The following is a 23,217-nucleotide window of genomic DNA, read 5'->3' on the forward strand; positions in this document are numbered from 1 at the left end:
CTCATATTATCTTCCATCATGTTCTATCCCAAAAAATTGGATATAGTTCCCTGTGCTATACAGTAGGATCTCATTGCTTATCCATTCTAAATGTAATAGTTTGCATCTACTAACCCCAAACTTGCAGGCCATCCCATCCCCTCCCCTCTCTTCTTTGGAGACAATCTGGTCTCCAGGTATGTGAGTCTGTTTCTGTTCTGTAGATAGGTTCATTTGAACCATATATTAGATTCCAGATGTAACTGATATCATATGGTATTTGTCTTTCTCTTTCTGACTTCCTTCACTTAATATGAGAATCTCTAGTTCCATCCATTTTGCTACAAATGGTATTATTTGGTACTTTTTTATGGCTGAGTAAGTATTCCCTTGTGTATATGTACCACATCTTCTTAATCATTCACCTGTTGATGGACATTTAGGTTGTTTCCATGTCTTGGCTATTGAGAATAGTGCTGCAATCAACATTGGGGAATATATGTTTTTGAAATTTGTTTATATATATATTTTGCCACATGACATTTAAAAACTTTATACCAATTAAATTTAAAAATCTTTTCTTTCACAATTTCTGCTTTTGGCTTAGGCTTAGAAAGGCCTTCCCCAGCCCAGGTTTTGTTGTTGCTCTTGTTAATTTCTGTTATATCTTTGTAACATTAATTTTTTTTCCATTTCAGTCTTTGAATCATTTGGAATTAATTTTGGTGTAAGATGGGATCTAAATGTGTTTACCTCACATGGTTAGCACATTATGGCAACACCACTTTGATTTCCTCATCAATTTGAAATATTTCCCTATTATATATTAAATTCTTATGTATACACATGTCTGTTTCTGAGACTTTCTCTCCCATTGCAAAGGATCTGTCTGTTCTGATGTTAGTAATATTGTACACATAAAACTAATATGTTATAAACCAACTTTAAAAAATAATACTTTTATCCTTTGTATAGCACTGGGAACTATATGTCTAACTACTTATGATGGAGCATGATAATGTGAGAAAAAGAATGTATACATGTATGTGTAACTGGATCACCTTGCTGTACAGTAGAAAATTGACAGAACACTCTAAACCAGCTACAATGGAAAAAATAAAAATCATTATAAAAATAAAATTTCATTCAGAAACCAAAAAAAATAAAAACTTGTAAAGACATTTTACTCTCTGGTAAGGTAGTAACCATTATTATCCTTTTTAGTGAGGGTTTTTATAAAATTAATAATTACTTGAAAAGTTTAGTGAAGCTGATTTTTCGTTTTCAGCCTCATCAAACTTTTGCCATTTATTTTATAGTTTGTTATTATCAGTTTAGCAAATATAAAATGAGCTTTTTAAAATTGTGTAGGTAAATACTGTCAACTCTTTTTAGTTTTCATAGGTATTTAATGTTTTCTCATCAGTGGTTTGGGGCACTATTTTGTCTTAGAACTAAAATTGCAATATGGATTTTTCCTTATGAAGAGAGCTATAGCATTGCAAGTGGCAAGATTTACCTACAGATTGTATCTGATACTCTTGAAACAGATGATTGTTTTGATAGAGGATAAGGAGCATTCCAACTACCAAGCCATCTTAGAATCTAAGATAGACTATTGCACCAAGACCATATTTTTTTTCTTTTTGTCTTTTTGCCTTTTCTAGGGCGGCACCCGTGGCATGTGGTGGTTCCCAGGCTAGGGGTTCAATCTGAGCTATAGCCGCCGGCCTACGCCAGAGCCACAGCAACGCTGGATCCGAGCAGCATCTGTGACCTACACCACAGCTCATGGCAACGCTGAATCCTTAACCCAACGAGGAAGGCCAGGGATCGAACCTGCAACCTCATGGTTACCAGTCAGATTTGTTAACCACTGCGCCACGATGGGAACTCCACCAAGACTGTATTTAACTCATAATATGGTTGAAAAGTAGCTGACACATTTTAACGTCAAATAGTTGAGTCCCACTTCCCTCTTCTTTCCAGAGATAAAAATGGCCTTGTCTGAGGCAAGAGGAGTTTCACCCATTTTTCTCCCTCTAGTATATTACTGACAGGGCAGCAAATGTTCAGCCCTTGGTGGAAAAGCACCTCGTTACTTGAGGTCTTTTTTTTTTTTGTTTTTCCTTTTTAGGGCTGCACCGTGGCATATGGAGGTTCCCAGGCTAGGGGTCCAATTGGAGCTACGGCTGCTGGCCTGCGCCACAGCCACAACAATGTCAGATCCTAACCGTGTCTGTGAACTACACCACAGCTCACAGCAATGCTGGATCCTTAACCCACTGAACAAGGCCAGGGATTGAACTTGCAACCTCATGGTTACTAGTCGGATTCGTTTCCGCTGCACCACAGTGGGAACTTTGAGGTCTATTTCTTAGTTTTTTGTTTAACTTGTCATTCCCACCTGTGTTCATTGCAGGGTAACAACATTTTTCTTTTTTTAAAAAATGTGGTCTAATCAACATTTAAAGTATTTTTTAATTTTTTTATTTTAATTTTTTGGCAATACGTGCATTATGAGGAAGTTCCTGTGACAGGGATGGAACCTGCGCCACAGCAGCAACCTGAGCCATAGCACTAAAGTCAGATCCTTAACCCTCTGAGCCACCAGGGAATGCCTTACCATTTTTTTTTGGTCTTTTTTTTCTTTTGTCTTTTTAGGGCTGCACCTACGGCATATGGAGGTTCCAAGGCTAGGGGTCAAATCAGATCTGTAGCTGCTGGTCTACACCACAGCCACAGCAATGCCAGATCTGAGCACATCTTGACCTACACCACAGCTCACGGCAATGCTAGATCCTTAACCCACTGAGTGAGGCCAGAGCTTGGACCTGCGACCACATGGTTGCTAGTCAGATTCGTTTCCACTGAGCCATGATGGGAACTCTCCAGTTATATGTATATCTAATTGAATATGTATATATTCTTTTTCAGATTTTTTTCCATTATAGGTTATTTTAAGATATTGAGTATAGTTTCCTGTGTTATATAATAGGTCCTATTGTTTACCTGTTTTCTGTTTTATATATGATTGTGTCTATATGTTAATCCAAAACTCATGATTTATCCCTCCCCTCTTCTCCTTTGGTAACCGTAAGTTTGTTTTCTGTGTCTGTGAGTCTGCTTCTGTTTTGTAAATAAGTTCTTTTGTATCATTTTTTTAGATTCCACATGTAAGTGATACATGATATTTGTCTTTCTCTGACTTACTGCACTTAATATGATAATCTTTAGGTCCATCCATATTGCTGTAAATGGTTTTATTTCATACTTTTTTTTATGACTGAGTAATATTCCATTGTACATCATACCTTTTTTTTGGTCTTTTCTAGGGCTGCACCCACGGCATATGAAGGTTCCCAGAATAGGGGTCTAATCAGAGCTGTAGCCACTGGCCTACGCCAGAGCCACAGTAATGTGGGATCCGAGCTGTGTCTGCAACCTACACCACAGCTCATGGCAACGCCGGATCGTTAACCCACTGAGCAAGGGCAGGGATCAAACCCGCAACTTCATGGTTCCTAGTCGGATTCGTTAACCACTGAGCCACGACGGGAACTCCCTGTACATCATACTTTTAATTGACAAATATTCCCTCGTACATATATCAGATCTTCTTTATTCAGTCATCTGTTGATAAACGTTTAGGTTGCTCCAAGTCTTGGCTATTGTAAATAGTGCTGCTATATATCTTTTCAAATTAGAGTTTTCTTCACATATATGCCTATGAGTGGGATTGTGCTTTGCTGGCCATTTTTGTGACTTTAGGACTAAGCATCACCTCTTACAAAAGAGCTGTTCCAGTGACAACAATATAGATATTTCAGATTCCTATAGCATTGCAGAGTTGACAAAACTTCTATATACATCAATTTTACAACAATCCTGCAATGTAAATAAGGTAGTAGCCTCCTTTTAAAATTAAGGAAACTAAAAATAAATAAATAAATATAATTAAGGAAACTAGGAGTTCCTGTTGTGGCTCAGTGATTACAAACCTGACTAGTATCTATGAGGATTTGAGTTCAATCCCTTGGCCTTGCTCAGTGGGTTAAGGATCCCGAGTTGCTGAGAGCTGTGGGGTAGGTCGCAGATGCAGCTCAGATTCCAAGTTGCTGTTGGATCCTGAGTTGCTGTGGCTGTGTCGTAGGCCATCAGCTACAGCTCCGATTCGACCCCTAGCCTGGGAAACTCCATATGCTCTGGGTGTGGCCCTAAAAAGAAAAAAAAATTTAAATTAAATTAAGGAAACTAACACTCAGACTTACCAATGCTCATACAGCTGATTCAAGCTGGAGTCCAGAGCTTAAGGAGTAGGAGTAGGGTAAGGAAAATGCTTGAAAAATATTGTTACCCTTTAGGTCTTTAGGCCTTCTGTTGCCCAGATGGCCTTTAGGCACATGAAAAGATGCTCAATATCACTAATTATTAGAGAAATGCAAATCAAAACTACAATGAGGTACCACCACTTCACACTAGTCAGGATGGCAGTCATTAAAAAGTCTACGAACAGGTGTTCCTGTGTGGCTCAGCAGGTTAAGAACCTGACAAAGTACCTATGAAGATGTTGGTTCAATCCCTGGCCTCACCCAGTGGGTTAAGGATCCAGCATTGTCTCTACAGTAGTTTGGGCTGCTGCTGAGTCATGGTTTTGATTCTGAGCCCTGTGCAGTAGGTTAAGGATCTGGTATTACCACAGCTGGCCTGGGAACTTACATATGCCATGGGTGCAAATAAAAAAAAAGCACACCTAAAATAATAGAGTTACTGTATGATCTTATTGTTGTCACTAGGACAGCTCTTTTGTAAGAGGTGATGATTAGTCCTAAAGTCACAAAAATGGCCAGCAAAGCACATTACCTTTTCCTAATTTGAATGTTTTGTCCTCTTTTGACCTTACTAGTTTGTCTTAAGTATTGACTCCTAATCTTTTGGGAATGGTCAAATGGAAAGAACAATTATATTTTGAAACATACTTGTCTACTACAGCTGTTTCATCTGAAATCTTAGTCCTCTGTTTGTATAATGACAGTTGTCTGATGAAAGAGATTAGACACTCAATATTTTGAAAACAAGTTAAAGAATAAGATCAATCTTCATTTTAAAAGTTTACACAATTTAAGCAAGATGTATTATATAACATAATAAAGAAGCTGATGCTTTCCCTTTTTGTTTTCAATTTATTAGGTGGTAGATTTTATTTTATTTTGTTTTTACTTTTTTTTTGCTTTTTAGGGCCGCACCCTCTGCATATGGATATTCCCAGACTAGGCTGCCAGCCTGTGCCATAGCCACAGCAATGCCAGATCTGAGCTGCATTTGCGACCTACACCACAGCTCATGGCAACACCGGATCGTTAACCCACTGAGCAAGGCCAGTGAGTGAACCCGCAACCTCATGGTTCCTAGTCTGATACACTCCTCTGTGCCACAATGGGAACTCCCCAGGTGGTAGATTTGAAATAGAAGCAAATGAGTAGGAAAAAACTAAGTATAAAATTTAAAAATAAAAAAAATTAAATTGGAGTTCCCGTCATGGCGCAGTGGTTAACGAATCCGACTAGGAACCATGAGGTTGCGGGTTTGATCCCTGCCTTTGCTCAGTGGGTTAACGATCCGGCATTGCCGTGAGCTGTGGTGTAAGTCGCAGACACGGCTCGGATCCTGTGTTGCTGTGGCTGTGGTGTAGGCTGCCAGCTACAGCTCCAATTGGACCCCTAGCCTGGGAACCTCCATATGCCGCAAAAAGACAAAAAAAAAAAAAAAAAAAATTAAATTGATATTTGCCCTGGATATCTACCCAGGATATATCTACCCTGAAGGCAACTAGTTCAATGTTGTTTGCATAGCTAGAAATCACCAATTTGTTAATAAAACAGGGGTGCTTTTTTTAGTTGTGGTATAAAAGACTGAGTGATTTTTTATATGTTTATATGTTTATCATTGGTCTCACTCAATTATTTCAATTTTGGCAATTTTTCTCAATTTCTGCACATTCACTATATTTTTTTCTTCTTTATTTCCTCTTGAAGTAGGCTGGGTTTTTTTTTTTAAATATTTCTTCTACATCTTTTCTGGGATATAACTGACAAATAGAAATTGTATATATTTAAAGTGTACAATGAGATACTTTGATATACATATATAGTGTGATATGATTACTGCAATGAAGCTCATTAATATATCTATCACCTCATAGTTACCATTTTTTGTTGTTGTTGAGAACAATGAAGATTTCTTTTAGCAAGTTTCAAGTATACAATACAGTATTAATAACTCTAGTCATCATGCTGTACATTAGATCTCCAGAGTTTATTCATCTTGCATGACTGAAACTCTGTACCCTTCGACCAACATTTCCTTATTTCCCCCACTCCTCAGCCCCTGATAACCAGCATTCTAGTCTCTGCTTCTAAGGGTTTGACTTTTTAGATTGCATATTTAAGTGAGATCATGAAGTTTTTGTCTTTCTTTGTCTGGCTTATTTCACTTAGCATAATGTGCTCTGGGCTCATTCATTCATTTTCTTTTTAAATATTTTGTTTAGGTTTTAATTTTTTCTATTATAGTTGATTTACATTGTTCTGTCAATTTCTGCTGTACAGCAGAGTGACCTAGTCATATATGCATTGATACATATATATAATATATTCTTTTTCTCATATGCTCCATCATGTTCCGTCACAAGTGACTAGATATAGTTGCTGTGCTATACAGCAGGATCTCATTGCTTATCCGCTTAAAAATTCTTGTAATGAAATAACCTAGGCCTACAGGGTATAGGGAGCCCTGTAGCATATGTGTGTATCCACTACTCAGCCTTTTAAACTAACACTACTAGGAGTTCCCGTCGTGGCGCAGTGGTTAACGAATCCGACTAGGAACCATGAGGTGGCGGGTTCGGTCCCTGCCCTTGCTCAGTGGGTTAACGATCCGGCGTTGCCGTGAGCTGTGGTGTAGGTTGCAGACGCGGCTCGGATTCCGCATTGCTGTGACTCTGGCGTAGGCCGGTGGCTACAGCTCCGATTCAACCCCTAGCCTGGGAACCTCCATATGCCGCGGGAGCAGCCCAAGAAATAGCAACAACAACAACAACAAAAAAAGACCAAAAAAAAGACAAAAAAATAAACTAACACTACTATATATGTGTGCATACAAAACCAACATATGGTATTGTTTTACAGTTTTTTGGGGGGCCGTGCCTGTGGCATGTGGAAGTTCCTGGGCCAGGGGTGGAAGCTGCACCGTGTCAGTGACCCGAGCTGCTGCAGTGGCAATGCTGGCTCCTTAACCCATTGAGCCACAAGAGAACTCCTGTTTTACATTTTTAGACTTTTGTATCTTTCTGAAACTTTATTTCCTTGACTATATTTATGATATCTAGCCACTTTGCTACTTGTAGTTTTAGTTCAGAGTTTCTCAGCCTCTGTTCTTTTGACATTTGGGGCTGGATAATTCTTTGTTGTGAGGGCCTTTTTTATCCATTATAAGATGTTTGGCGATATACCTGGCTTCTACCCACTAGATGCCCATTGCACATTCCCCCTCCCCCGTGCCCAGTGGTGATAACCAAAAATGTCTCCAGATATTGCCAGAAGTCTCTTTGGTGGGGAAATCTCCCCTCTTCCCAGTGGGAACCACTAGTTTAGTTCATTTTAACTACAAGGTCATGCTCCACTGTATATATACCACCATCTATTTTTCCATTTTCCAGTTGATAGACATTAAGGTTATTCCAGAGTTTCTTTTTGCAGTGAGTATTCTTATTTATTGTTCCTTGTACACAAGTGAGACTTTCTTTAGGGTACTATGCCTAGGAGTGAAAATGTTTAGTTCTAGCATATGGGTATCTCCAACTCTATCAGATATAGCCAACCAGGTTCCATAATGGTTATACTAATTTGCACTCTAATCTGCTGAATTAAGAGAGATTCTGTTGTTTCGCATTCTCTTTAATACTTGGCAAATTGTCACATTTTGACATTTTTGCCTACCTGATGAGTGTAAATGACATTCATTGTGATTTTAATTTGCATTTCCTCTATTAATGTAGTGATCACAAATTAACCAGGTAGGAGTTCCTGTTGTGGCTTGGTGATAATGAACCTGACTAGTATCCTTGAAAATGTGGGTTCGATTCCTGGCCCTCCTGAGTGGGTTAAGGCTCTGGCATTGCCATGAGCTGTGGTGTAGGTTGCAGATGTGGCTTGGATCTGGTGTTGTTGTGGCTGTGGTATCGGCTGGCAGCTGCAGCTCTGATTCAACCCCTAGTCTGGGAACTTCCATATGCTGCAGGTGTGGCACTAAAGAGATAAATAAATAAATAAGTAAGTAAGTAAATAAAGCTAAAAAAATTACCCAGATAGAGCTATATCCAAAAAAGAATTTTAAAAAGAATTAAAATTTACTATATAATTTATTAAGAATCCAGAAACCTTTCTCAAATTATGAGGACTAATTATTTAGGAGGGATTTAAAAATAATGTTTGAGCTTCGTGATCAGCTTTAAGAAGTGGTTTGGAATAGTTAGACTTCATACATGTCATGTTTGTTTGTACTCAACTTCTGCAGTTTGTTTCCAAACCAGAGCTGGTGATCTAGTCATAATACTGTTCTTCCTCTTAGAAAATGTTATTACTGATGGTGATTACCATCTGTATCTAGGGAGTGGCTCAAAATACTTTAATAACTGGAAGTTATTTCCCTCAGTATTATTGGAAGCTCATTTTCTCAGAGTCACGTCATTACTAATAGCTGCCTGCCAGATTTGTTTGATTTTGTCATCTTCCTTAAGCCTACATTTTTTCTGTACCATATGAAATTGTAATGAGAAAACTCTGTTTTCTCATTCTGCTAAATGCAGTGGGAGGTTACAAAAGATGTTGCTTTTACTTATCTTTGCGACATTTAAAATTCAAAAGATGGAAATAACATAAATAACACATATCACAAAATCAGAGTTGTATGTGTCTTATATTTTATTTTATTTATTTTATTTTTTAGTTTTTTTGTCTTTTGTCTTTTTAGTGCTGCACCGGCGACATATGGAGGTTCCCAGGCTGGGGCTCTAATCGGAGCTACAGCTGCCAGCCTATGCCAGAGCCACAGCAACATGGGATTCGAGCCACATCTGCAACCTACACCACAGCTCACAGCAATGCCGGATCCTTAACCCAGTGAGTGAGGCCAGGGATCAAACCCACAACCTCATGGTTCCTAGTCGGATTCGTTAACCACTGAGCCACGACGGGAACTCCTGTGTGTCTTATACTTTATTTTTATTTTTTTATTTTATTTATTTATTTTTTTTGTCTTTTTGTCTTTGTTGTTGCTATTTCTTGGGCCGCTCCCATGGCATATGAAGGTTCCCAGGCTAGGGGTTGAATCGGAGCTGTAGCCACCGGCCTACGCCAGAGCCACAGCAACGTGGGATCCGAGCCGCGTCTGCGACCTACACCACAGCTCATGGCAACACCGGATCGTTAACCCACTGAGCAAGGGCAGGGACCGAACCCGCCACCTCATGGTTCCTAGTCGGATTAGTTAACCACTGCGCCACGACGGGAACTCCTATTTTTATTTTTTATTAAAGTATAGTTGATTTACAATGTTGCGTCAGTTTCTGCTATATAACAAAGTGACTCAGTCATATATGTAATATTAAAATAATACTAAAATTTAAATTAAAATTAAACTAATATTAAAAAAAGAATAAATTTCCATCACGGTCCATCCCAGGAGATTGGATATAGTTTGTGTGTTATATTTTATATATAAAATATGTTTATATAGGAGTTCCCGTCGTGGCGCAGTGGAAACGAATCTGACTAGTGTCCATGAGAACGCAGGTTCGATGCCTGGCCTTGCTCAGTGGGTTAAGGATCTGGCATTGCCATGAGCTGTGGTGTAGGTCACAGATGCAGCTCAGATCCCACATTGCTGTGACTGTGGTATAGGCTGGCAGCAATAGCTCCAATTAGATCCCTAGCCTCGGGTGCAGCCCTAAAAAAATAAAAAATAAAAAAGTTTATATATAAAATATTTATTTAAAAGAGTAGCATGAGGAGTTCCCATTGTGGCTCAGTGGTTAACGAATCTGACTAGGAACCATGAGGTTGCAGGTTCGATCCCTGGCCTTGCTCAGTGGGTTGAGGATTTGGCGCTGTTGCAGACTCGGCTCAGATCCTGAGTTGCTGTGGCTGTGGCATAGGCCAGCGGCTACTGCTCCGATTAGACCCCTAGCCTGTGAACCTCCATATGCTGTGGGTGTGGCCTTAGAAAAGATCAAAAAGAGGAGTTCCCGTCGTGGCGCAGTGGTTAACGAATCCGACTAGGAACCATGAGGTTGAGGGTTCGGTCCCTGCCCTTGCTCAGTGGGTTAACGATCCGGCATTGCCATGAGCTGTGGTGTAGGTTGCAGACGCGGCTCGGATCCCGCATTGCTGTGACTCTGGCGTAGGCCGGTGGCTACAGCTCCGATTCAACCCCTAGCCTGGGAACCTCCATATGCCGCGGGAGCAGCCCAAGAAATAGCAACAACAACAACAACAACAACCAAAAAGCCAAAAGACAAGAAAAGACCAAAAAGAAAAAAAAAAAGTAGTATGAGGGAGATGGAAATCCCCTGAGGTTTTGAGTGTAAGGTCCAATTTGAGTTTAGTTTTGAAGAAAAAGATGCAGGTGAATTATGAAGGCAGAAGAAATAAATATTAGTCATAGATGATTTGACATCCTCTTTTTTTTAGGGCCACACCTGTGGCATATGAAGATTCCCAGGCTAGGGCTGAATCAGAGCTGTGGCCGCTGGCCTATGCCACAGCCACATGCCAGATCTGAGCCGCGTCTGTGACTTACACCACAGCTCATGGCAATGCCAGATCCTTAACCCACTGATCAAGGCCAGGGATCAAACCTGCAACCTCATGGCTGCTAATCAGATTCGTTTCCACCGAGCCACGACGGAACCCCTGACTTGACATCCTTAAATTAGAATGTAGTGGGAAAAGTAGCTATATTAATATAATTTTCATTTGTGCTCAGCATTTCTTTCTTCCCCAGTACATATTTCCAGGGTGAATTATCCAGTCACTTTAGAAGTGCCTTTCTCCTTAACTAGTCTCTCAGTTCCTCAATAAGCCTGAGAGATGCTCCAACATTTTGGTCTGGGGCATGCTCCGTAATAAAACTGTAGTTAAGTTTAACATTCCTAACTAACCAGGTAAACTAGCTTTTATCTGCTGAGTGTATTGTATTCCAAAAGTTTATTACCAGTTCTGTTTTTTGAACTTGACAGTTTCTTATAGAACAGTTTGGTCAGTTTTGGCAATGTACCTAGATCAGCCCTCAAAAGCTCCATTTTTTTTTTTTTGTCTTTTTTGCCATTTCTTTGGTCGCTCCCGCAGCATATGGAGGTTCCCAGGCTAGGGGTCTAATCAGTAATCAGCTGTAGCCACTGGCCTACGCCAGAGCCACAGCAGCACGCCAGATCCTAGCCGATTCTTCGACCTACACCACAACTTACGGCAATGCGGGATCCTTAACCCACTGAGCAAGGTCAGGGATGGAACCCGAAACCTCATGGTTCCTAGTCGGATTCGTTAACCACTGTGCCACCACGGGAACTCCAAAAGCCCCATTTTGACCCACAACATATCTGAGCCATGTAGGTACTAAGTCTGTGTTCTGACCTGGAGGCAGGCAGCCATGTACTTGAAAAGGAAAGAGGAAGCATCTCCTTTTTTTGGCACAGGGCTAATGGTAGGCAAAATTTTGATAGGAGCTGTTTTTGTTTTGTTTGGGTTTATTTTAGATATTACTGAAGTATAGTTGACTTACAATATTGTATTAAGTTTCAGGTGTAGAGCAAAGTGAATCAGTTGTACATATACAGGATCTTTTTTTTTTTTTTTTTTTTTTAGGCTGCGCGTGCAGCGTGTTAAAGTTCCTAGGCCAGGGATTGAGCCTGCACCACGGCTGTGATCCGAGTTGCAGCAGTGAAAGTGCTGAAACCTTAACCCACTGTGCCACCAGAGAACTCCCAGGATCTTTTTGTTTTAGACACTATTCTCCTCCCTTTTCATGCCTTTTACTACTTTCCAGTGACCCTTTCCCTGGTCCCTAAAGCCTTCATGCTTGCCATAAGTACCCCACCTTAGAGTCCACCTGGGCCCCTTGAGTTCGCTACATCCCAAGGATCCTTTGCTCACAATTACGTGCTTTTCCTGTCCCATCTGGGCTTCTGTACTATTGTAGTAAATAATTTTACATAGTAGGAAATTTTAATCCAGCTATCAGTGCCTTAAACTATCAAAAAGGAGTTTGTATTTTAATTCTTTTTTTTTGTCTTTTGTCTTTTTTTGTTGTTGTTGTTGTTGCTATTTCTTGGGCCGCTCCCGAGGCATATGGAGGTTCCCAGGCTAGGGGTTGAATCGGAGCTGTAGCCTCCGGCCTATGCCAGAGCCACAGCAATGCGGGATCCGAGCCGCCTCTGCGACCTACACCACAGCTCACGGCAACACCGGATCGTTAACCCACTGAGCAAGGGCAGGGACCGAACCCTCAACCTCATGGTTCCTAGTCGGATTCGTTAACCACTGCGCCACGACGGGAACTCCAGGAGTTTGTATTTTAAAAAGTGGATACAGGAGTTCCCATGTGACTTAGCAGGTATTGCTCGGACAGTGCTCAGATCTAGCATTGTCACTGTAGTGATTCGGGTCACTGCTGTGTCTCTGGTTCAGTCCCTGGCTGGGGAGCTTCTGCATGCCATGGGGCGTGGGCCAAAAAATAAATTCAATAAAGTGTGGATAGAATGTCTACTAAGACAACTGACCTAGATTCTTTAAAAGATTACTTCATGGGAGTAAAGAGATATGGGGGAAAGGCTGTTCTAGATGAAGTGAGACAAAAGAGATACAACCAAAAGCAGAGTGTGAATCTTGTCTAGATTCTGATTTGGAAAAAATGAAAGCTGTAAAGGGTGTTCTTGGAATGTTTGGGAAAATTTAAATAGAGAATTTGTATTAAACGGAGTTCCCATTGTGGCGCAGCGGAAATGAATCCAACTAGGAATCATGAGGTTGAAGGTTCAATCCCTGGCCTCGCTCAGTGGGTTAAGGATCTGGTGTTGCTGTGGCTGTGGTGTAGGCCAGCAGCTGCAGCTCCAATTAGACTCCTAGCCTGGGAACCTCCATAGGCCATGGGTATGGTCCTAAAAAGACACATGACAAAAGAAAAAAAGAATTTGTATTAAACGATGTACAATGATTAATTTTCTTAGCCGTGATAATAGTATTGTGGCTCTGCAGGAGTTGTTATTCTTTGGAAATGTATGCTGAAAAATTAGGATCTCTTAAACTTACAAATAGTTTAGAAAAATATAATAGAGGAGATTTAGCAAAATGTCAACAGTTGTTGAATTCATGCAGAGGATATACAGATCTTCATTGTACTATTCAGCTTTTATGTGTGATTGAAAAGGGAAGGTATTCATTGGTATAATACCCTTTAAATTGTAAAATTTCATGCAATGGAGAATTCGGGCAATATGGAGAACATCTTTTTGAGCTGGAGTAGCTAGTTCTGGCTCCTCTAAACTAATTCAATTCTACTACTTCCTCCCTGTTCCACTTGTCATTCATTCAGAGATTCACATTTTGTCCTATTAGCAGCAGATCCTCTGGCTAGAGGAAGGAAGATAGAGGTTCTCATGGCAATGTCACCTTATTTTACATATAGATTGTTAGCCATAGATTACCAGAATGTGAAAATCTTTGGCAGCATGGTTCATTAGAGATCCTTATTTTTTGACTTTGACTAAAGACTGTTTCAAGTCATTAAGAAAAAAAATCAAACGGTATTCTTTTATATTGAATAGATATTCTAAGTTTCTTCATGTGAAAAGGTGGAAATTTAATACTAATTTCATAAGAATCAGTTTACATAACTGAATTGTTCAGTAGTGCATTTGGAATAGCTTTAGCTCTAGTTTTAAAAGTAAATAACAAGGAGTTCCCGTTGTAGCTCAGTGGTCAATGAATCCAACTAGGAACCATGAGGTTGCCTGTTCCATCCCTGGCCTTGCTCAGTGGGCTAAGGATCCCGCGTTGCCATGAGCTGTGGTGTAGGTTGAAGAATCGGCTAGGATCTGGCGTGTGGCTGTGGCTGTGGCGTAGGCTGGCGGCTACAGCTCCGATTAGACCCCTAGCCTGGGAACCTCCATATGCCACAGGAGCGGCCCAAGAAATGGCAAAAAGACAAAAAAAAAGTAAATAACAAAACATAGACTAATAATTATGAATCTATTTCAGATCATATTGTGCTATAAATTACAGTCATTCTGGAGTTCCCATTGTGGTCTGCACTAGTGGAAATGAATTTGACAAGTATCCATGAAGATGCGGGGTCATCCCTGGCCTCGTTCAGTGGATCAGGGATCCGGTGTCACTGTGAGCTGTGGTGTAGGTCGCAGATGCAGCTTGCATCCCACATTGCCTTGGCTGTGGTGTAGGCCAGTAGCTGCAGCTCTGATTTGACCCCTAGCCTGGGAACTTCCATATGCTGAGGGTGTGGCCCTAAAAAGCAAAAAAAAAAAAACCCAAAAAACCTACAGTTGTTCTATAGTTAGTGCTCATTGAAATTAAGACTAAAAATGATTCACTTAGGGATGAATTATTCTTTCAGCCTTTATTCTATAATTTTTATATTTTAAATATGATATAGAAAACAGTATGGAGGCTCTTCAAAAAATTAAAAAACAGAACTACCATGTGATCTAGCAATTCTACTTCTAGGAATTTATCCAAAGGAAATGAAATCACTACCTCAAAGATATCTGCATCCCCATATTCATTGCAGCATATACATAATAGCTGAGACATGGAAACAACCACAGCATCCATTGATAGATGAATAAAGAAAATGTGATATATATATATATATATATATATATATATATATATACACACATTATTTAGCCATAAAAAAGAAATTCCTGCCACTTGTGACAACATGCATGGACTCTGAAGGCATTATGCTAAGTGAAATAAATCTGAATGAGAAAGACAAATAAAATAAAATGCATTCACTTTTATGTGGAATCTAAAAAAACCTGAGCTGATAGACAAAGAGAACAGGTTAATGTGTTAACCGGAGGTTGAGGGTGGGGAGCAGGCAAAATGGATGAAGGTGGTTAAATGGTATAAACTTCCAGTTTTAACAATATTGTATATTTGAAGATTGCTAAGAAAGTGAATCTTGAAAGTTCTCATCATAAGAAATAACATTGTAACTATTTATGGTGATGGATTATGGTGGTAAGTATTTTGCAATATATACATATATATATATCAAATCATATTGAATACAGAAGCTAATGCAAGATAATATGTTGATTATAACTTAATAAAATGGCAATTTGATGTGATTCAAACTGATATCAACGAAAGTACAGATTCCTGCCTTCATGGAATTTTCATTTTAGTGGGAAGTGTATTAGTTAATTATTGCAGTGTAACAAAATATTCTGAACTTCAGTGGCTTAGAACAATTATTGTATCATAGTTTCTTTTTTTATTTTATAATGATTTTTATTTTTTCCATTATAGCTGGTTTACTATCATATCACAGTTTCTGTGGGTAATTATGGGAGTGGTTTAGCTGGGTGGTTTTGGCTCAAAGTTCTCTCCTGAGGTTTTAAGTTTATATGTCAGCTGAGGCTTAATTGAGTCTGAAGGATCAACTTCCAAAACAGTTCACTCACCTGGTTATTGTCAGGAGGCCTCGTGCCTTTGCTGGTTGTTGACAGAAGACCTCAATTTCTCACTATGTGAACCTCTCTGTGAAGCTGCTTGAGTGTCCTTGTTACATGGCAGGTGGCTTCCCCCAGGTGAAGTGATTCAAGAGAGAGGATGAGGTGGTTAGTGGAAGAATCATTAGGAAGGTTAGATCTGAGTAAAGAGAAGAAGTTAGATAAGCAGATATCTAAGAGAAAAAAGTCCTAAACCAAGGGAATAGCCTAACACAAAGGCCCTGAGGTGGGGGGTAAAATGAGGTGAGAGAAAGGAATGCTGACCATATTTTATTAGTAGTGTATTTTTAGTCAGGGAGGTGGGAATGTTGGGGAAGGATTACTTCCATGGCTGAAATTCATGAATTCATTGTTTCTAATAGGAAAGTAAAGAAGTAAACGAAATGGACCTAAATATGAGTGTGAATTCTGTCACCATCTGTGTTGAGGGGATGACATGTAGTTCCTGTGTTTGGACCATTGAACAGCACATTGGAAAACTGAATGGTGTACATCACATTAAAGTAAGTTACTCTTTGGAAATTAGTAAAGTCAAATGACATTGACTGGAACTCTTCTGGGAAATTACTATAACACTGAGAACCAGACACAATGACATGTTTGGCATAAAGACTATCATACTTCTAAACTTGAAGCTAAAAATAAATTTTCTTTGGCTTATTATCTTTTATTTTAAAAGTAAGAAATTATATATTTTTAAAATTTAAGGGAGTTCCCGTTATGCCTCAGTGGTAACGAACCCGACTAGTATCCATGAGGATGCGGGTTCAATCCCTGGTCTTGCTCAGTGGGTTAAGAATCCCGTGTTGCCATGAGCTGTGGTGTAGGTCGAAGTTGCGGCTTGGATCTGGTGTTGCTATGGCTGTGATGTAGGCTGGCAGCTGCAGCTCCAGTTCAACCCCTAGCCTGTGAATGTCCATGTGCCATGGGTGCAGCCCTAAAAAGACAAAAAAATTTTTTTAAAACATCCGAAGATGGAATCTTGACATTATGGTTATGTGTTTATTGCTTTATACTTTATAAGTATATAGATGCTGATAGACTTTTTTTACTCTTAATCTCATATTGGGATTGCTGAATCATATGGTAGTTATATATTTAGTTTTCTGAGGAACCCCCATACGTTTTCCACAGTGGTTGTACCAATTACATTCCCACCAACAGTGTGGGAGGGTTCCCTTTTCTCCACATCCTCTCCAGCATTTGTTATTTGTAGACTTGTTAATGGTGGTCATTCTGACTGGTATGAGGTGGTACCTTATTGTAGTTTTCATTTGTATTTCTCTAATAATTAGTGATGTTGAGCATTTTTTCATGTGCCTGCTGGCCATCTGTATATCTTCTTTGGAGACATGTCTATCCAGGTCTTCTGCCCATTTTTCAATTGGGTTGTTTGGTTTTTTGTTGTTGTTGAGTTATATGAGCTGTTTGTATATTTTGGAGATTAAGCCCTTGTTAGCTGCATCGTTTGCAACTATTTTCTCATTCTGTGGGTTGTGTCTTCTTTTTTTTAATGGTTTGCTGGGCAAAAGCTTCTAAGTTTGATTAGGTCTCATTGGTTTCTTTTTCTTTTTATTTCTATTGCTTTGGGAGTCTGACCTAAGACAACATTTGTAACAGTTTATATCAGAGACTGTTTTGCTTGTGTTCTCTTCTAGGAGTTTTATGGTTTCCTGTCTTACATTTTAGTCTTTAAGCCATTTTGAGTTTATTTTTGTACATGGCGTGAGGGTTTGTTCTAGATTGATTGATTTGCATGCAGCTGTCCAGTTTTCCCAGTACCACTTGCTGAAGAGACTTTTTCCCTTTTTTTTTTTTTGGTCTTTTTGCCTTTTCTAGGGCCGTTCCTATGGCATGTGGAGGTTCCCAGGCTAGGGGTCCAATCGGAGCTGTAGCCGCTGGCCTATGCCACAGCCACAGCAACACGGGATCCGAGCCGCGTCTGCAACCTACACCACAGCTCACGGCAATGCTAGATCCTTAACCCACTGAGCAAGCCCAGGGATGGAACCCGCAACCTCATGGTTCCTAGTCGGATTCGTTAACCACTGCGCCATGACGGGAACTCCCTTTTTCCCATTTTAAAAAATAATCTTACTTCCTTTGTTGAGGATTAATTGTTGATAGGTGTCTGGGTTTATTTCTGGGCTCTCTATTCTGTACTACTGCTGATCCGTATGTCTGTACCACACCATCTTGATTACTGTAGGTTTATAATATTGTATGAAATCTGGGAGAGTTATGCCTCCTGCTTGTTCCCCACCTAGGATTGCTTTGGCAATTCTTAGTCTTTTATGGTTCCATATAAATTTTTGGGTTATTTGTTCTAGTGCTGTGAAAAATATCATAGGTAGTTTGATAGGGATTGCATTGAATCTGTACATTGCTTTGGGTAGTATGGCCATTTTAACAATATTCTTCCAATCCAGGAGCATGGAATATCTTTCCATTTCTTTGAATCCTCTTTAACTTCCTTGATTAAAGATGTATAGTTCTGAGTGTATAAGTCTTTCACCTCCTTGGTCAAGTTTATTCCTAGGTATTTAATTTTGGGGGTGTGTGACTTTTAAAGGTATTTTTTAAATTCTTTTTCTAATATTTCATTGTTAGTATACAGAAATGCAACTGATTTTTGAATGTTAATCTTGTATCCTGCTGCGGCACCTGTGGCATATGGGAGTTCCCAGGGCTAGGGGTGAAACTGGAGCTGCAGGTGCTGGCCTGTGCCACAGCCACAGCAACTTTAGATCTGAGCTTCACCTGCTACCTACACCACAGCTTGTGGAAATGCCATATCCTTAACCCACTGAGTGAGGCCTGGGATTGAAACTCTGTCCTCACAGACACTATATCGGGTTCTTCACCTACTAAGCCACAATTCAAACTCTGAATGTTAATCTTTTATCTTGCTACTTTGCTGAATTTGGTGATCAGATCTAGTAGTTTTTGTGTGGAGTCTTTCTGTATGTAGTATCATGTCATCAGCATATGTGATATTTTACCTCTTCCCTTCCAATTTGGGTACCTTTTATTTCTTTTGTTTGTCTGATTGCTGTGGCTAGGACTTCTAATACCATGTTGAATAAAAGTGGTGAGAGTGGGCATCCTTGTCTATTCCAGATTTTAGCAGAAAGGCTTTCAGCTTTTCTCTGTTGAGTATAATGTTGGCTGTGGGTTTGTCATAAATGGCATTTATTATGTTGAGATATGTTCCCTCTGTACCTACTTAAGTAAGAGTTTTTATCATGAATGGACATTGATTTTTTTTTTTGCAAAGGAGAAAAAAATAGCTTTATTGTTTTGCCAGGCAATGGAGCAGCAGGCTAATGCCCTAAAGACTGTGTCTTCCCTTGGGAGGGATTAAGAAGTGGTTTTATAGGAGTTTCCATTGTGGCTCAGGGAATTAAGAATCCAGCTAGTAGCCATGAGGATGCAGGTTCGACCCCTGGCCTCACTCAGTGGGTTGAAGGATCCAGCATTGTTTCAAGCTGCAGTATAGGTCACAGATGTGGCTTGGATCTGGCGTTGCTGTGGCTGTGGTGAAGGCTGGCAGCTGCAGCTCTGATTTGACCCCTAGCCTGGGAGTTTCCATATGCCACAGGTGAGGCCCTAAAAAGAAAAAAAGTAGTTTTATAGTTTCAGGGTAGAGAATACGGCCACAGATAAGGATCAGGGTAGATGCAAGCTTTCATTCTTCTTCAAAGTTCATGTTTAGTGGCCCCAGTTCTGGCTCTGGTGGTCCTTCTCTCTGGTTTTCATTTGTTGGGGGTTTTAGTTTTGCATAAAAGCTCAAAGATATTGTTATGTACATTCCTTGAAAAGGAACCAGGACTCTGCCCAAAGGCTGCACTATTGTTTCTTGACTGCTCCTCCCTGTCTCTGCTTCAGTTCCCTTCCCTGATTAGCAACTCTTTGACCTGCACTTTGGAACTCTGGGAATGTCATGGAGGCTGAAACTTCTTCCCTAAGAACAAGAAGTGGGGGGCACAGAGAGGCTTGTGCCCAGGAGCCCCACAGGGCCCTGCTTGGTTCCATTCCCCCCTTTTCTTTGATACTCCTCAATCTTGAGAAGAACAGATGTTAGACAAGAAAGGGAATGCTTATTTTGGATAGAGATGTTAATCATAAAATCTCAGAGGAACTCAGTTTTAGGGGGATTTGGTTTTAAATCCTCTTTTCTGTTTTATCTTCCCCAAGTCTTTTTAGGGAACTGGGCAGTGACCACTCTGGCTACTTCCTGATGAAAAGGGGCATAGTCCTGCCTCAGTTTGGTGAATGGATACCAAATTAGAAACACTCCTGAGTTCCAAGGCCTATATGATTAAGATCTCAATCCCTTGATCTGCCATTTTGGTACAGCAGACCTAGTTAGGAGAAGGAGAGACAACTGGAAATTTAATAGACAAAATAGATCTCATTCCCTGAGGAATTCAGGAAAATAAGACTGAAACTTAGTCTGGAACTGGCACTTTGGGAAGACTTGCTACAGTCAGTTTTCTTTTATTTATTTATTTATTTATTTATTTATTTATTTATTTATTTTCCCACTGTATAGCAAGGGGGTCAGGTTATCCTTACATGTATACATTACAATTACATTTTTTCCCCCACCCTTTCTTCTGTTGCAACATGAGTATCTAGACAAAGTTCTCAATGCTATTCAGCAGGATCTCCTTGTAAATCTATTCTAAGTTGTGTCTGATAAGCCCAAGCTCCCCATCCCTCCCACTCCCTCTCCCTCCCATCAGGCAGCCACAAGTCTCTTCTCCAAGTCCATGATTTTCTTTTCTTAGGAGATGTTCATTTGTGCTGGATATTAGATTCCAGTTACAAGTGATATCATATGGTATTTGTCTTTGTCTTTCTGGCTCATTTCACTCAGGATGAGATTGTCTAGCTCCATCCATGTTGCTGCAAATGGCATTATGTCATTCTTTTATATGGCTGAGTAGTATTCCATTGTGTATATATACCACCTCTTCTGAATCCAATCCTCTGTCGATGGACATTTGGGTTTTTTCCATGTCCTTGCTGTTGTGAATAGGGCTGCAATGAACATGCGGGTGCACATGTCTCTTCTAAGTAGAGTTTTGTCCAGATAGATGCCCAGGAGTGGGATTGCGGGGTCATATGGAAGTTCTATGTATAGATTTCTAAGGTATCTCCAAACTGTTCTCCATAGTAGGCTGTACCAGTTGACATTCCCACCAACAGTGCAGGAGGGTTGCCTTTTCTCCACAGCCCCTCCAGCACTTGTTATTTGTGGATTTATTAATGATGGCCATTCTGACTGGTGCGAGGTGATATCTCATGGTAGTTTTGATTTGCATTTCTCTTATAACCAGCGATGTTGAGCATTTTTTCATGTGTTTGTTAGCCATCTGTATATCTTCTTTGGAGAAATGTCCATTCAGGTCTTTTGCCCATTTTTCCATTGATTGATTGGCTTTTTTGCTGTTGGGTTGTATAAGTTGTTTATATATTCTAGAGATTAAGCCCTTGTCAGTTGCATCATTTGAAACTGTATTCTCCCATTCTGTAAGTTGTCTTTTTGTTTTCTTTTGGGTTTCCTTTGCTGTGCAAAAGCTTTTCAGTTTGATGAGGTCCCATGGGTTTATTTTTGCTCTAATTTCTATTGCTTTGGGAGACTGACCTGAGAAAATATTCATGATGTTGATGTCAGAGAGTGTTTTGCCTATGTTTTCTTCTCGGGGTTTGATGGTGTCCTGTCGTATATTTAAGTCTTTCAGCCATTTGGAGTTTCTTTTTGTGCATGGTGTGAGGGTGTGTTCTAGTTTCATTACAGTCAGTTTTCTTATTTTACCTAAGAAGCTTTTAACTTTGGATGCAGCATTAATATATACATAACAGAAGCTAGTGCCCACTACACATCTGTTAACTCTTTTTGTTGATAGTTGACCTAAAGCAATTTCATTATCTAAAAATTGAATAGTTATCAGAGGATACCTTGAAACCTTCAGGTTGCAGCTAACAGTTCCCAGCAGACATTGCTTTGAGAATGGCTGCTAGCATCCTAATTCTGACACAGCTCAGAAAACTCCAGTTCTTAGGAATATAGGAATGTGTCTGAAATACATAACAGCATGTCTGAAAGGCCACAAAGCAGGCCAATTTGGTTAGTAAAGTTTAAGATAATGCCACGTATAAGCCAGTGACTTTCTCATACCTCAGTAAGTGCAGATTTTTTCACATCATTTCCCCTTTCAATTGTAGATCCCTCAATAGAAAACATTGGTGATCAAAATATCTATCCCTCATGCCAGAGTGATTCAGCTGCTTGCTCAGGTGTAGATCATGTCCCTTGGTGCTAGAACTCTTTCATATTTTCCTAGTTAGTCCACATTGGGGAAAAACTGGTCAGGTATCATGAACAAACTCGAAGGTATGTTAATGAGGAAATGCTTTATAGATCATACATTTTATCACTTATACTCAATTGTCATACAAGCATTATATGTGTGCTTTAACAGTAGACCCAAAGCAAGCAGTGGTATATCATGAGTAGTTATTATGTCATAATTCCACTAGATAATTTTCTTTTTTTTCTGAACATCAGGGCAAAATTATGGCTAACACAATATCTTTAATAAATACAATATACAGTTAACAGAACTAGAATTTCACGTCTATTGAAACATAATCTTTTTCTCTAAAATAGCCTCATCTCCGTTGAAAGCAGACAAATCAAGTCTAATTTGTTTCCAAAATAAGTCTGCTCCTTCACATTGGCTGTGGTATAATTCCTCAGGAGTCTCAGACTAACTTTCTGAAAGATCTCTCAAGGCCAGGAAAGCCATGCCAAAGGCTTGCCATCAGACTCTGCCTTGGATTTTTTTTTTTTCCTAGAAGTCCCCAAAATATCAAGATTCCTGCACATACCTGGAGGCAGTCTTTCCTGTTCCTTTCTGAGCACCATATAAGTCTGCTCAGAACCCAAAAGTTTCTGATTTCTGGAGGGACCAGGAAGAGAGAAAAGAAAATTATTTCAATTTAATCCACAGAGGTGTAATTTGCTAAATTTCTCTAAGTCATAGGTAGTTTGAGGGGAAGGTCTTCCCTATGTCTGGAAAACACAAATCAAAACCAGTTAATATCCCTGATGAAATAAACCATAGACTTTATGAACAGTATTTACCAGTTCATTCAGTAACTAATCCATTGTTACCTGCTTTATGAAGCCATCAGATTTTCCATTAGGATTTTAACCTAATTCAGCGGTATTATTTGAAATTTATCTAAGACCTGTACTTGTGAACCTTCTTGAAAATGAAGCACTTTTGCAAAAGCATCAGAGTACAACAATGACAGAAAGACGTAAAAGGCATGGTTAAACATATTAAAATATAATCAGTATACTCCTGCTGTATAGCACTGGGAACTATATCTACTTATGGAGCATGATGAAG

General features: G+C 39.7%; 1 protein-coding gene across 1 annotated transcript in view; it reads left to right on the forward strand.

Moving 5' to 3' along the window:
• Positions 1–23,217, forward strand: part of ATP7A (ATPase copper transporting alpha) — a 136,894-nt gene that overhangs the window by 37,261 nt on the left and 76,416 nt on the right. Inside the window, exon 2 of the mRNA XM_047764912.1 lies at positions 16,153–16,293. Coding sequence (XP_047620868.1) covers positions 16,174–16,293 — 120 coding nt within the window. The 5' untranslated portion in view covers positions 16,153–16,173. The remainder of the gene's footprint in view (positions 1–16,152; positions 16,294–23,217) is intronic.

The sequence above is a fragment of the Phacochoerus africanus genome, chromosome X (assembly GCF_016906955.1).
Source record: "Phacochoerus africanus isolate WHEZ1 chromosome X, ROS_Pafr_v1, whole genome shotgun sequence".
NCBI classification, from domain to species: Eukaryota; Metazoa; Chordata; class Mammalia; order Artiodactyla; family Suidae; genus Phacochoerus; species Phacochoerus africanus.